The 13,617-nt window shown below is 50.1% G+C and overlaps 1 protein-coding gene across 1 annotated transcript; it reads left to right on the top strand.

Annotated features, from left to right (window-relative positions):
- Positions 1–577: 577 nt before the first annotated feature.
- LOC129737665 (uncharacterized) lies at positions 578–13,292 on the top strand. The gene is made up of 4 exons (XM_055728826.1): positions 578–767; positions 809–1,732; positions 1,780–3,464; positions 13,017–13,292. Exons 1-4 carry the CDS (start codon positions 578–580, stop codon positions 13,290–13,292), a joined length of 3,075 nt encoding a protein of 1,024 aa, XP_055584801.1.
- Positions 13,293–13,617: the final 325 nt, after the last annotated feature.

Raw genomic sequence — 13,617 nt, forward strand, 5'->3', positions numbered from 1 at the left:
CTCTTCGGCTAGGGAGTTTGTCCAGGCTCTCTTGTCTCGTCTACAAGCTCGTCTAACTGCCTTTTCCAGCTCCGCATATCGTGAGCGGGCGGCTGCTTTGGCTGACCCGGTACATGCCTGCTCAATTCCGACTTTCACCTTTCCCCGATTATCGACCATCCTCCAAGTTTCATCCGACATCCATTCACTTCTTCTTCCACAAACTTTACTTTGCTCTGCGAAGTAGTTCCACCTCCTCGTGGTGCAGAGTGGAAACGTGTCTGCTTTATGCAGATGTACGGCCGAGAGAACTACAACCCCACCCCCCCCCCCCCCCCCCCCCCTTATGAAGACCCATGCAACGACCGCGGAAAACGAAAATGGAAAAAACTATCGGAAACCGACTCCATTTGGTGAAGGTGTTATGCTGAACCGTGCCGATGTACCTGGAAGGCTTGAAGGTCGCTAAATCACGCCAGTCCCTAACGGTAGCCTGTGGGGCACCGGGACACACCCCACAGTATCCCAGTCCTTGCTGCGCTAAGCAGGTCACTGGCGCAGTGGACCGTATACTTACCTCGCGACTCGTGGTATCAACATGACAACAAACAATAATCGAAACAACAGAACGCGGATGGATGGGAGTGAGGCGGAGAGGGACACCTGTCCCAATCCGTTTGGTAGAAGCGGGCTAAGGCGCTCGCCGGTTAGGCAACCCGCCGAGCCGGTGAGGACGCCTGTCGAGAGCGGCGAGGGCGGAGACCCCTTCGCCGAGGTTCAGAATGCCGGTCGAGGGCACGAGAGGACGCTGCAACTCCCCTTCGGGCAGATACAACCCGCCCGAAGAAGGTCAGCGTCTGCGTGCAGACAGATGGCAGTTTAGAGGCGACCGGAAACGGCAAGAGAAAAAGGGGGTCACCAGGCGAGACGAGGCCAGGTGCCCCAAAAAAGCGGGCCCGGGATCCTACGGTCCGGCAGGATCCGGGCGGAGAGGAAATAGAGGGTGGAGGAAATGCGAATGGCCAGGTTCCTGATGCGTCAACTGGGTGGCAGACGGTTGAGCGCAAGAGGAAAAGGACCACTAAGGCCAAACCCAAACCCAAGCCCAAGCCCAAACGGGTCAGGGACAAGGGGGAGGCTTTGGTGGTAAAGGCCCCCGAAGGCACCTACGCTGACGTCCTCCGGCAAATGAGGACGAGCGATAGGCTGGTGGGCCTCGGAGGGGATGTGAGGAGAATCCGCCGAACTCATTCCGGCGAGATGATCCTCGAGCTCCGACGCGGCTCCCAGATCAAGAGTTCGGAATACAGCGCCCTCACGCAAGAGATTGTGGGGGGAGCTGCAGAAATCCGTGCCCTCAGCACCACGGTTACCGTCAGGGTGAAAAACCTTGACGAGATAGCCACGGATGTTGAGGTGCAAAACGCGCTGAGGGATCTGTGTAAGATCGGGACTGACCAGATTTCGGTCAGGATGCGTGATGGCCCTCCCAGATCTGGGACACAGGTGGCCTTTGTGAAGCTTCCGGTTGCGGCAGCAAACGCCGCACTCAAGTGTGGGCGGCTAAAGGTGGGTTGGTCTATCTGCCAGATAGCCATCCCCCAGCAACCGGAAAGGTGCTTCAGGTGCGTCGAATATGGGCACAAGTCTTTTGCGTGCAAGGGCGCTGATAGGAGCGGGTTATGTTGGCGGTGCGGCGAAGCTGGTCATCAGGCGGCTGGCTGCACCAAAGACGCGAAGTGTCTCCACTGCGGTGGAGGACACAGGGCTGGCAACCCTAGGTGCCCCGCCTTTCAAAAGGCGTCGGCTGTACCTTCGCATGGATAGAAGCGGTTCAGCTCAACCTCAACCACTGCCACTCAGCACACCAGCTGTTGTGGCAGTTGGCGTCTGAGGAAAAGTTGGACCTGGCGTTAGTAGCAGACCCGTGTCGCCGGACCACGGATGGCAGCAATTGGGTAACCGATAGAGCCAAACTGGCAGCGATATGGGTTACAGGAAGATACCCCATACAAGAGGTGGTTTCCGCTGGTGAGGAAGGCTTTGTTATAGCCAAGGTCAACGGGATCTTCGTCTGTAGCTGCTACGCCCCCCCGCGGTGGTCTCTGGAGAGATTCGGCGTCATGATGGACAAAATCGTCGAAGGTCTCACGGGTCGGAGCCCCGTTGTCATAGGCGGGGACTTCAATGCGTGGGCCGTAGAATGGGGTAGTCGCCTTACAAACCCCAGGGGACAACTTCTACTGGAAGCCCTGGCAAGGCTAGACGTTGACCTGGGGAATGTAGGCAACACGAGGACCTACCACAGGAATGGGAGCGAGTCCATCATCGACGTCACCTTCAGCAGTCCGGGCTGGACGAGCGACTGGAGGGTAAGCGACGTGTTCACCGATAGCGATCACTTCGCGATCCGCTATCGTGTGGGCACAAGTTCGCGGGCAGATAGAAGAGGTACGACAACAGGAGCACGTCTCTGGAAGACAACACAATTCGACCAGAACGTCTTTGTCGAAGTGTTAAACTGGGAGCGGACCTTGGAAAACCTGTCCGCGGAAGACCTAGCGAGGGTACTCGCACGCGCATGCGACGCTGCGATGACACGGAGGGCGAAGCGGAAGGACACTCGACAACCCGTCTACTGGTGGACGGCGGAAATCGCAGACCTGCGTACTAGCTGCCTATGGGCTAGGCGACATATGCAGAGAGCGAGGTCCCCGTCAGCGAGAGCGGAGCGGAGAGTACCCTACGCAATTGCGAGGTCTGCCCTCTGCAGGGCAATTAAGGCGAGTAAAAAGGCACGATTCAGGCAACTCTGCGAGGACGCCAACGACAACCCCTGGGGCGACGCTTCCAGGATCGTCATGGCCAAAACGCGGAGCGGAGGTGCGCCACAGGAGTCGTGCCCGATAAAACTGCGTGAGATCGTTAACGAGCTGTTCCCACAGCACGAGGCAGTGACATGGCCGAGGGTTCCATTCGACTGGGATACGAGCGTAGAGGAGCAGATTTCACTGGAGGAACTGCGCGACATCGCTAAGTCTCTTCAGCTGAACAAAGCTCCGGGTCCGGATGGCATCCCTAATGTGGCAGTGAAGGCTGCGCTCATGGAACATCCCGAAATGTTCCGGTCTTCACTGCAACAGTATGTGGATGATAGGGTCTTCCCAGATGTGTGGAAGCGGCAGCGATTGGTGCTCCTGCCAAAACCGGGCAAGCCACCTGGTGAACCATCAGCGTATCGACCGATATGTCTCCTGGACACTGCTGGCAAGGTTCTGGAAAAGGTGTTACAGAGTAGGATCCAGCTCTACACCGAGGGTGCGAACGGCCTATCCGACAAACAGTTCGGTTTCCGGAAAGGCCGTTGCACGGTGGATGCCGTTCGACTGGTCATCGAGAGGGCAGATGAAGCCAGGTTGAAAAAACGGAGAGGAGATCGGTTTTGCGCAGTGGTCACTCTCGACGTCAAGAACGCGTTTAACAGCGTCAGTTGGGCAGCGATTGCGTCGTCGCTCATCAACATGAGGATTCCGGCATATATCTGTAGGATGGTGGAGTGTTACTTCCGTGACCGCCAACTACAGTATATGACCAGCGAGGGACTGGAAACAGTGAGAGTCTCGGCAGGGGTTCCACAAGGATCGATACTTGGCCCGGTATTGTGGAACATCGTCTACGACGAACTACTGAGACTGCGTCTCCCCACAGGAGTGAGACTTGTGGGATTCGCCGACGATGTAGTTCTCCTGGCATCGGGCCCGTCAACAGAGGAAGTCCAGCTACTCGCCACAGTAGCTATTGAGAAGGTGGAAAACTGGATGCGCTCCAAGAGCCTACGCCTGGCTCACCACAAGACCGAGATGGTGCTGATCACCAACCTGATTTCAGCACAATCAGGGACGATCGCAGTTGGACCGTGCACAATCGAGTCCAAACGTGCGGTAAAATATCTGGGGGTGATGATCGACGACCGGCTGAGCTTTACGGCCCACGTCGACTACGCCTGTAAGCGAGCGGCAATGGCGACAGCAGCCCTCTCACGGGCCATGTCGAACAACTCGGCGATCAGCTGCAGCAGAAGGAGGGTCCTGGCGAGCGTGACCTCGTCCATTCTGCGTTACGGAGTGGCAACCTGGAAGGCAGCCTTGAGCAGGCAGTGCAATCTGCAAAAGCTCTGCAGTGTGCAGCGGCTGATGAACCTGCGTGTAATCAGCGCATACCGAACGGTGTCCTCGGTAGCTGCTGATGTTGTGGCGGGGGTCATGCCCATCTCGGTCTTACTAGAGGAAGATGCCTTCTGCTACGAGAACAGGCACATGCCCGACGTGCGGAAACATGCCAGAGAGAACTCGCTGTCCAACTGGCAGCACCAGTGGGACAGCTCGGATCGTGGCCGGTGGACCCATCGCTTGATCCCTAATATCGGATCCTGGATGGATCGAAGACATGGTTCGCCATCCTGTCTAACCTGCTTCGCCATCCTGTCTAACCTGCGGAGACACAGTAGAGACGCCAGAACACGTAGTGTTCAGCTGTCCAAGGTTCGAGGAGGTACGTGCTAACATGCTTGCCGCCTGCGGACCAGACACAGCCGACAACATCGTGCAGGGGATGTGCGAGGACGCCAACACTTGGCGCGTGGTCAGCGATGGGTTCACCCGGATCATGACTGCCCTGCAGAGGAGTTGGAACCAGCACCAGTCTGCGATCGGTGTAGGGTGACTCCTTCGTCGGGGAACACCTGAGTAGTGTGCGTCCGACCCTGGCAGTAAAGCATACAAAGATAAGACTTTACCTTCTGCGTATGCCGAGCTGCTAGGTACGTCGCGCGTCTGTGTGTAGGATACCTCCATCGTCATCGTCGCGAAGTATCCGAGTCGAACGCGCCCTCTGCGGCTGTGGGGATAAGACATGACCTTCTCCGCAGTCGAACTCGTAGGGGGAAGAGTATTCACGTCGCGGAGTACTCTCGGGTAGAGTGTCGCCGCCGGATGAGCCACTTGAGTCGGGTAGGATGACATCACCGTCGGGATTCATCTGAGTCGCAAGCGTCTAAGACCCGTACGTGTGCTGTGACAGGCGCGAGTCTAGGATAAGCTGCTCTCGATTCGGCACACGGCGGGCAAAAACCCTAGGGTTGCCAGCCAATAAGGGAGGAGGAAGACCGGACCACGGTCGGAGTAAAATGTTCTCTCGGCGGGGGGCATTCGAGTAGTGTGCGTCCGATCCTAGCAGCAAAGCATACAAAGATAAGACTCTACCTTCTGCGTATGCCCAGCTGTTTAGGTACGTCGGGATAAGACTTGACCTTCTTCGTAGTCGAACTCGTAGGGGGAAGAGTATTTACGCCGCGAAACACTCTCGGGTAGGGTGACTTCACGTCGTCGGCGGGTGAGTCATCTCAGTCGGTGTAGGATGAATTCTTCGCCGGGAATCATCCGAGTAGTTTTTCGTAAAGCCCCGGACGTGTGCTGTGACAGGCGCGTGTCTAGGATAAGCTGCTCTCGATCGGCACACGGACGGGCAAAGAGGAGAGGGCCTCGAGCCAAGCCAGGCGGAGCCAAGACCTCAAGTCGTTAGAGGCGAGGTCATTGGTCTCTTGCAGTGGTCTCGAACAGAGGCGGAGCGCACGTTTTTCGTGGGAGCCAAGCTAGTCTCGATTTGCGAGTAAAGGCCGGATCTCAAGTCGTTAGAGGCGAGGTCCTTAGTCTTGAATCGTAACAAGAGGCAGGGTATATATGCTGGAGTTTGACTCGAACTGGAGTTGCCGAAGAGCGCTTAAGCGCGGACTTGGTCTCCCATCTTGGGTACAGCCTTCGTTGCAGGTCCGGATGGGAATTATGGCCAGAGGCCCCAGGTGGACTTTATGGCGTAGGGGTACATAGTATCATGAGTCGTCCAATTGCACCCATGGACCCAGAGTAGCATACTGGGGGGACTCGGTCGCTCGCCGTGCCTTGGAATGCAATCCGTAAAAAGGATTTACCACCTGGGTGATCAACTAATAAAAAAAAAAACTTTACCGAGAGTACCATCGCTCGTCGTGATAAAGGCATTCTTGATTCCACACCACTGTTCTTTGACTGTTCCGTCTGTCGGCAGCTCCGAGGCTCGGGATTCTAGCTGTTCAACGTATGCCCTTTTCACCTCTGGATTCTCCAACCGGCGAACGTCGTATCGACACCCGACTTTCTCCTCGCGCATTTTTGGACACGCGCAACTCTTAGTCGTATTTCACCAAGGACGAGGCGATGGTCAGATGCAATGTCTGCACTTCGTTTGTTGCGGACATCAAGAAGACTCCTTCTCAATTTTCGGCTGATGCAGATGTGGTCAATTTGATTTTCTGTTCGGCCATCTCGGGATACCCAAGTGACCTTATGTGCTGGTCGATGGGGGAAGAGCGATCCACCGATCACCATGTTGTTGTTGCCACAAAATTCTACAAACAGCTCTCCGTTTTCGCTTATCTGTCCTAGGCCATGGCGACCCATGATGCGCTCAAGGTCCTGATTATCGGAGCCAATCTTTGCGTTGAAGTCGCCCAAATGGATTTGAATGTCACCCTTCGGAATTTTCTCTACCACGCTGTTCAGTTGACTGTAAAACTGCTCTTTCTCCTGCAAGTCGGCAACGTCAGTTGGCGCATAACACTGGACCATTGTAAGGTTTCTAACCCGTGTTCTAAATCTGGCTACGATTATTCTCGCGTTTATCGGTTCCCATCTAATGAGGGCCGCGTAGGCCTGCGGGCTTAACAGGAAACTAACTCCTCGTTTCCGAGTAGCATGTTCTCCTCGTATGCCAGAGTAAAGCAGTACTTGCCCGGACTGTGTCTTGTGTTCTCCAGTGTTAGGCCAACGGACTTCGTTCAGTCCCAGAATTTCAATCTTGAGGCGGCTAGCCTCTCTAGCAAGTTGTTCCAGTTTGCCTAGTTGGGCAAGGGTTAAAACATTCCAAGTTCCAATTCGTGTCCGTGTTTTCATGCTAAAAGTCGTCGCCAAAGTTCCAGGTCGGTCATTTCTTTCGGATTCCGTAACAATTCTTTTAATCGGGAGCAGTAGGTTGTTAGCCTAAAGTCCCTATTCCACGATGGGGCTGCCATCTTGGACTTAGCTGGCAGGAGCCGCATTTCATAAATTCAGCCGCTCGCTGCGAGACAGACGCTGTTTGAGCCGCCCCTCGCTCGAAATCTCGCAAATCATGCGCGATCTGATAAGAATCAGGAAAGATGATGAACGGAGAGAGCGAGATAGTCAACCAAATTTGACAAGCTAATGAAAGGTCCTGGGCCTCGTATGACACTTCAATTCAAAAGCAACGCGATCTTAGGGCGCGGTATAACCCTAATCTGGACTCATACGTGTGGTGGGACTTAAAAGGTCTCACGTACTCAGCTACGATCTTTCCTGCAGCAAAAGGAAGCGGAGATACCATTCGGGGTGGTCGTGTCGGGATTCTAGCTTGGTAGTTTCTCAATCGGCCATGCCTTGGTGGTTAGAAATCCTGCGGAAATGGTTGCTGTGACGGGCGCGAGTTACTTTGAAAGCGTTACCTAACCGGCACACGTTTCGAGGTCCCCGGGATAGTGGATGCTGTGACGGGCGTGAGTTATTATGAAAGCGTTACCTAACCGGCACACGTTTCGGGGTCTTCCGTACCAGTCTGAAGTTGGCGATAGAGGAAAAGGAGAAGGAGGAAAAAGGATAAAGCAGAACGATGATCAAGGAGAAATTGAGGAAAAATTGAGAAAGAGGAAAAGGGTGAGATGTATAAGTGCATGAGCACAGCCTACCCCTTGATGTAGTATCATAGGGTGAAACCAAGGGGCACATCTGGCACACGAAGCCCAAGGTGGTTTTAGTGGGACGAACCCACTCACGACAGCAAATACCCGGCTGTTATGGTTTGAAGTCAAATTTCCATCTTGTAAAAAAAAAAATAAATAAAAAAATAAAAAAAAATAAAAAAAGAAAAAACACGCCGCCCCTGACCTGGAGAACAGACCCGTGCGGCCACCTGCTCAGTCTGCATGCGACCAAAGCATCCACCGGGGTTGGGTACCCGATCTCCGCTTAGGTTACTAGCATCCCAGCCGGTACCACGGGGAGGTAGAGATAGGAGTTGTGAATAAGAGGTGATATGACCACTATGGGGTCTCGTGTTGCACATTATCCACCATTTATCAGTCAGTTCTATACGATGGGATATTAATAATGTACATTCTACCTTGCCATCAACGGCCACTATAAACTGTGATTTGATCTTGTCTAACTGGGAATTCTGAGCCGGGGTTAACTCTGAGGAGTCCTCGAGCCCCGCCAGCTCATCAACCGATACTGATTGCATGTGTGCAGGGCTCGGCATCGTCGAAAGGAAAGAATGAAATTGAAATTTCCCTTTATTCGTCTCACTCCAACAAATTTCAATTTCGAGCAGTTCACTTTTATTACTCGAATGAAAGTGAATCCTCTCATATTCACTGCTCGGGTGAAAGAAAGAAATTCAAAAGTCAGCAGAAGAGAATTTCAATGATGCTTGGAACTGCCCGCAATCAGTAGTCATCAATTTCGACGTCAAACGAGACTTTCAATGCAGCAAAACAGGCAGCAAATAGCATACACAAACACACCAGTCGCATGGCAACAGATTTCTTGATGTGCCCCGTGCAATTGTTGGTATTTTTGTTGATGCGTCTACCGGCCATGTCGGCCTGGCACCGTGTGCATCTTCAAGCAATTGTTGGTGTCTTCCTTGGGCGCCAGCAAATTGTTGGTGTATATTGATGTTTTCCAGCCGGCATCAGCCGGGTTTGTTTTCGGAGGTATGCGAGTATACGCAATGAAACTTTCATTGAAAGGGATATGCTCGAATTTCGTTTTGAAATGAAATTGACGATTGCCAGTTTCGAACGAAGGAGACCGAGGTGAAAGCGGAGTGAAATTAGCGTTCGCCGAATGTGAAGAGAAGCTGGTGTGGGATGGAATTGACAGTGAAGCTCTTTCGAATGATGCGTTTTGTGCGTATTTTTGAGTGACGACTGACGATTGAAAGTGAAAATGCCAGGGCCTGCATGTGTGGAACGATTCCAAATACCCGCCAGAAATCGGTGCCTAAAATCAGGCGACATTTGAGTTGAGGTACTATAAGAGTTTCGATAACTTTGGTGCTATCGTTATCATTGGCAAGTAAATGTAACCGGAAATTGGCAGTTCTTGCCCACTGGCCGTACAAACCGTTAAATTAGAAGGGAAAATTCGGAGTTTAAGTTTATTGACGAATTATTCTGCGTTCGTTCCTAAAATGCTTCTATGAGCCCCGCTATCGAGTAAGCCCACTATGGGACAACCTAGAACCATGATTTCAGCGAATGGAAGGTCATCTCCTTTTAGTTGGATGAACAATCCTTCTAATCAGGTTTCTTGGGAATCGTAAGAGGATTCAGTTATGGGAATAAACCCATGACTGGTAAGATGGTGTGTCAAGTTAGGATTAAGGGGATTCCAAAAACTGTTATGACAAACCTGCCCCTCCAGGTCGTCTACTGCTCATTTTTTGCGCAGAACGGGCAGTCCGAAGTCTGGACATTGTAGAAACCGCATTTTTCGCAAAACTGATGTTTGGGACGAGTACAGTCAACGGTGGAGTGTCCTGCGAGACGGCAGTTATAGCATACGCCATTCTTCGGAAGCACATAGGTCTCTAACAATGCTTGTAAGCCTTTCGGTTGTGGTTTCTTTCTGGTGTCGGGTTTCGTTACTTTTGTATTGTCTCGGCGAAAAATGTTAATTTACATTTCTTCTCCTGATGATTCATGTTCGTTCCTCGACGACCTGTAAAACGTTCGCGATTTGGTTGATCTTTTCGTGTCCTCCGGCGGGTTGGACTCTGGTTTCGCGCCGCGGTTGATCTCGTCGACTTGTGGACGACTACGAACGTTTTGTTCGGGAATGGGGTTCGCGTATTTAAACCAATAAACCGCATCTAATTGACGACCGATTTTCTTCAGGTCAGCGAGATTATTAATTTCGGACGATACGACGTGACCTTTATATTCAGAGCGAAGATTACGGAATACAATTTCGAACTTTTTGCGTTCAGAAATTGGTCTCGTTAACACTTTAAACAATTTTTGCATCTCGGACAAGTAATCTTGAAAAGATTCTTTAGCGCCTTGCTTGCGTGAAGTGGCGCGTATCTCGTTCACGTGGTCGTGATCTGGACTAAGAAATTCATGTCTAAGCTCCCTAACCAATTCATCCCAATTAGCGAAGTCGTCGTTCTCAATACCCGACATATACCATGTTTTAGCGCGGTCCCAAAACAGATATATTCCCGATCGAAACAGATCTCGTTTAGACACGTGCTCAAACATAGCGTAAAACTCGACTTCTCTAAGGAACTTCATAAGCTTCTGACCATTGTCTCTACCATCGTAAAATAAATTCCATTCTAAGACAGGTCGATATCTCCGTCGGGAATACCGAACTTGTCTAGAACGAGATTTTTTTTTGTTCTGGTTCTGACGATGAATCCGAATGCATAGAGTCCTTAGAAGAAAGCGAGTCAGATGAATCATATTTCAATTTGCGGTTCTTCGATGAATGGTTGGGATCAAGTTGAATCTTTTGAATAATTTTTTCTTGAATTTTATGTTCACCGGAAGCGCCAGGAAGTGGCCATGGATACGGGTATGGGGGAAACGCGTAGGGGTTCCAAATCGGTGGATACCCTGGTTGCACTTTTAGCTTATCGTTCTGAGATTCATTACTACGTATCGATTTCAATGACCGACTTACGCCGACATTACCGATTTTTTCGATTTCTTCTACACCTGATTCGACACCTCCTTCTCTTCTCTCTTTTGCTGCTTTAGATCTACTAGGTTTTCTACGGTTTCGTGGTTTTTTCCTACTTCTGGTGTTATTTTCAGAGGTAGATGGTCCAGCTAGAGGAGCCAGGTGAAGATTAGATAACGATTGAGCAATCTGAAGGCTCACTTCATCTCGAATATTTTGAGATGTAGGGAAGGGGGAAAAGTACGTACTCAGTAATTCTGTAATTACTGAAGTGATTTGATCAAGATCGTTCAAATCCTGATCATTCTCAGCCCGGTCTTGAGCTCTTCTGGCTCTGAACAGGTAGTGAATTAAACGGGTCTTTAAGCTTTGCTTAAGTCCATCAAATTTGACTCTTTTTTCCAAAATGTCACGTATACGGTTAAAGTTTTGATCAACAGTTTCAATTTCTTCATCAATAGAAGTTTCTAATCTACGAAAATTTGTATCTGAAATATTTTTATATTTTTCTTCCTTCAAACGTTCTCGCAGCCTTCTTAGGATGGCACCTCTTGGCTCGGAATTATGACATTTCACAGCTCTTATCAAAAGTTCGTACTCCATTTCATCACGCTCCAAGTGGTGACTAAGAATATTCTTATACTGAGAATCATAATCTAAATCCATCTTTCAGCACTCATTTGAAGAACGATGAATGTATATAGAAAAATGTATTACTTTTGTTTATTTTCTCCTCGGTAGGGAAGCTAAGAAAGATTCTTTTAAAAACAAAATTATGTTGGGCGCTAATTTGTTACCCGCTAGCACTCGGGATATGGGAGAAATATGTTGGTTGGGAGTTGATGTTACCACAGGGTCACTAATCTCAAATGCGCACAGAACCGACAGCGTGAGTTCTCAATGCGCAGGGAACCGAGGGATAGGAAAACAAAATCTGTCGCTAGCTGTTTCCACTATCGGTCCATAGGATTCTTCGTAGGATCTCACAAAGTTACAAAAAGCATCGACAGAGGCGTACCTCCGGAAATTTAAATTATCCAGAGCAAAATATAGCAATCTTTGACCTTAGGGAACAAACAATCGACGAGTAAGGTTTGGAGGACTTCTTTCGAGTATTCGAACTTCTAAAACCCGACAATGGTGAAAACTTTTAAGAACCCTAAGCGATATTTGATAAGATCGACTTTGAGCTTTGTGTACATAATTTAGGCCTATATTTTAACAATTTAACAGTTACTTTTAAGGTTTTTACATATATATGTTTATGACGTCACATTATTTGTACTTGCGTATAATTGGATGTTTGAGTTGGTGTTGTGGGGGCTTTTTCAGGTTTCCAAAACTACTTCAGAAACTGAGCCAATCCAGGAAGTATGCTGGCCAAGAAGCAGCTGTAACGAATTTCTACCAGCGTTCGGAACCAGGATGGAAATTCGCTTCGTTGTTGTATTTCCGATTTGCAGTGAGGATTGTTGGTTGATGTTGTTCAGTTTGGGGTTATGTTCGGCTGTTGTTGGTATCGAACATGTATCTTTCGAGGATCGACTACCCCGAAAACGGCGAAGGATTCGTCGGAACGATGGCTCCTACGGAAATAGATCCAGTCGTTGACTGGCACATAAACAAAAAAGGCCATGTTTGGACTTGCCCCACAAACATTATTAATAGCACGCCCAAAGCACATTTTTATACGCTTTTTGTTAGGGCGTGAAACACCCTACAACAATACCGCTGGGCTCGCTGCTGGCAGCCTTTCTGTCAGCTGATCGACGCGCCAACCGGCGGGTAGAAAACAACAACAACAACCAATCACCTTATGTTTTGTATTGTAAACGCATAGTCGCGACGTGATTTTATCTCGTCTAATAAATCGTTATTTTAATATGTAGTGTTTAGTAACTACGTGTTATTTATTCTCTTGTATCCGTGCTACCCCAGTATACAACAGTGGCGACGAGTCGGTCTCGTAAATTATCGCGAAATTACGTTCCCCACGCGGAAAAGACGTCGGTGTGTGATGAATTCGAGTGATCCTAACCCAACTTTGGATCAATCCGCTGGATCAAATGGGACCATCAACGGGATCCCCAGTGGACAGCCGTTCCACCCAGCTGGCATGGCAAGCTTTATTCGCCCCACACAGTTCGGTCAGCAGCCACCGACGGGACTTTCTCAACAGTTCCCCGGGCATTCGACGGCTCATCATTCGACGCACTCCTTTCCCAGCTCCTCCAACAGCAGCAAGCATTTGCGACACAAATGCTAAATCAGCAGCAGGAGTTTATGCAACAGCAGCAGGAGATGTTCCTCCGTACGATGTCATCATTGAGCGTGCGGGTACCATCTAACCCTGAAGTGATTTTGGACTCACTTTCGCATCACATCAAGGAGTTCCGGTACGATCCGGAAAACAACATAACGTTTGCGGCTTGGTACGCGCGATACAAGGACCCGGCTCGACAGCGATGCAAAAGTCCGTTTGCTCCTCCGGAAGATGGGTTCAGCCGAACATGAACGGTATGTGAATTTTATTCTTTCGAAGCCGGGCTTGTGATATAGCTCAGTCGGCAAGTCTGTTGTCTCCTGAGCCGATGTCCGCGAGTTCGAGCCCAAGAGTAAACATCGAACACAGTTGTACCGGATAAGTTTTTCAATAACAATCCGCCAACTGTAACGTTGATAAAGTCGCGAATGCTATAAAAATGGTAAAACGACTATAATCGAAACAAAAAAAAAAATTCTTTCGAAGCTACCGAAAGACCACCAATTCGACGAAACCGTTCGGACATTGGGGGTCTTGTTTGGTGCTGCTGAATCCCTTATCAGCAAGCGTTACCGG

This window comes from Uranotaenia lowii, chromosome 1, assembly GCF_029784155.1.
Source record: "Uranotaenia lowii strain MFRU-FL chromosome 1, ASM2978415v1, whole genome shotgun sequence".
In the NCBI taxonomy this organism is placed as follows: Eukaryota; Metazoa; Arthropoda; class Insecta; order Diptera; family Culicidae; genus Uranotaenia; species Uranotaenia lowii.

Bases quoted from the DNA above. Each gene is read 5' to 3' on its own strand.
- LOC129737665 (XM_055728826.1), top strand. From the start codon at position 578: ATGACAACAAACAATAATCGAAACAACAGAACGCGGATGGATGGGAGT. The intron at 1,733-1,779 runs GTGGAGGACACA...GCCTTTCAAAAG, and splicing joins CGCGAAGTGTCTCCACTGCG to GCGTCGGCTGTACCTTCGCA. The intron at 3,465-13,016 runs GTCAGTTGGGCA...CTCCTCCAACAG, and splicing joins TCAAGAACGCGTTTAACAGC to CAGCAAGCATTTGCGACACA.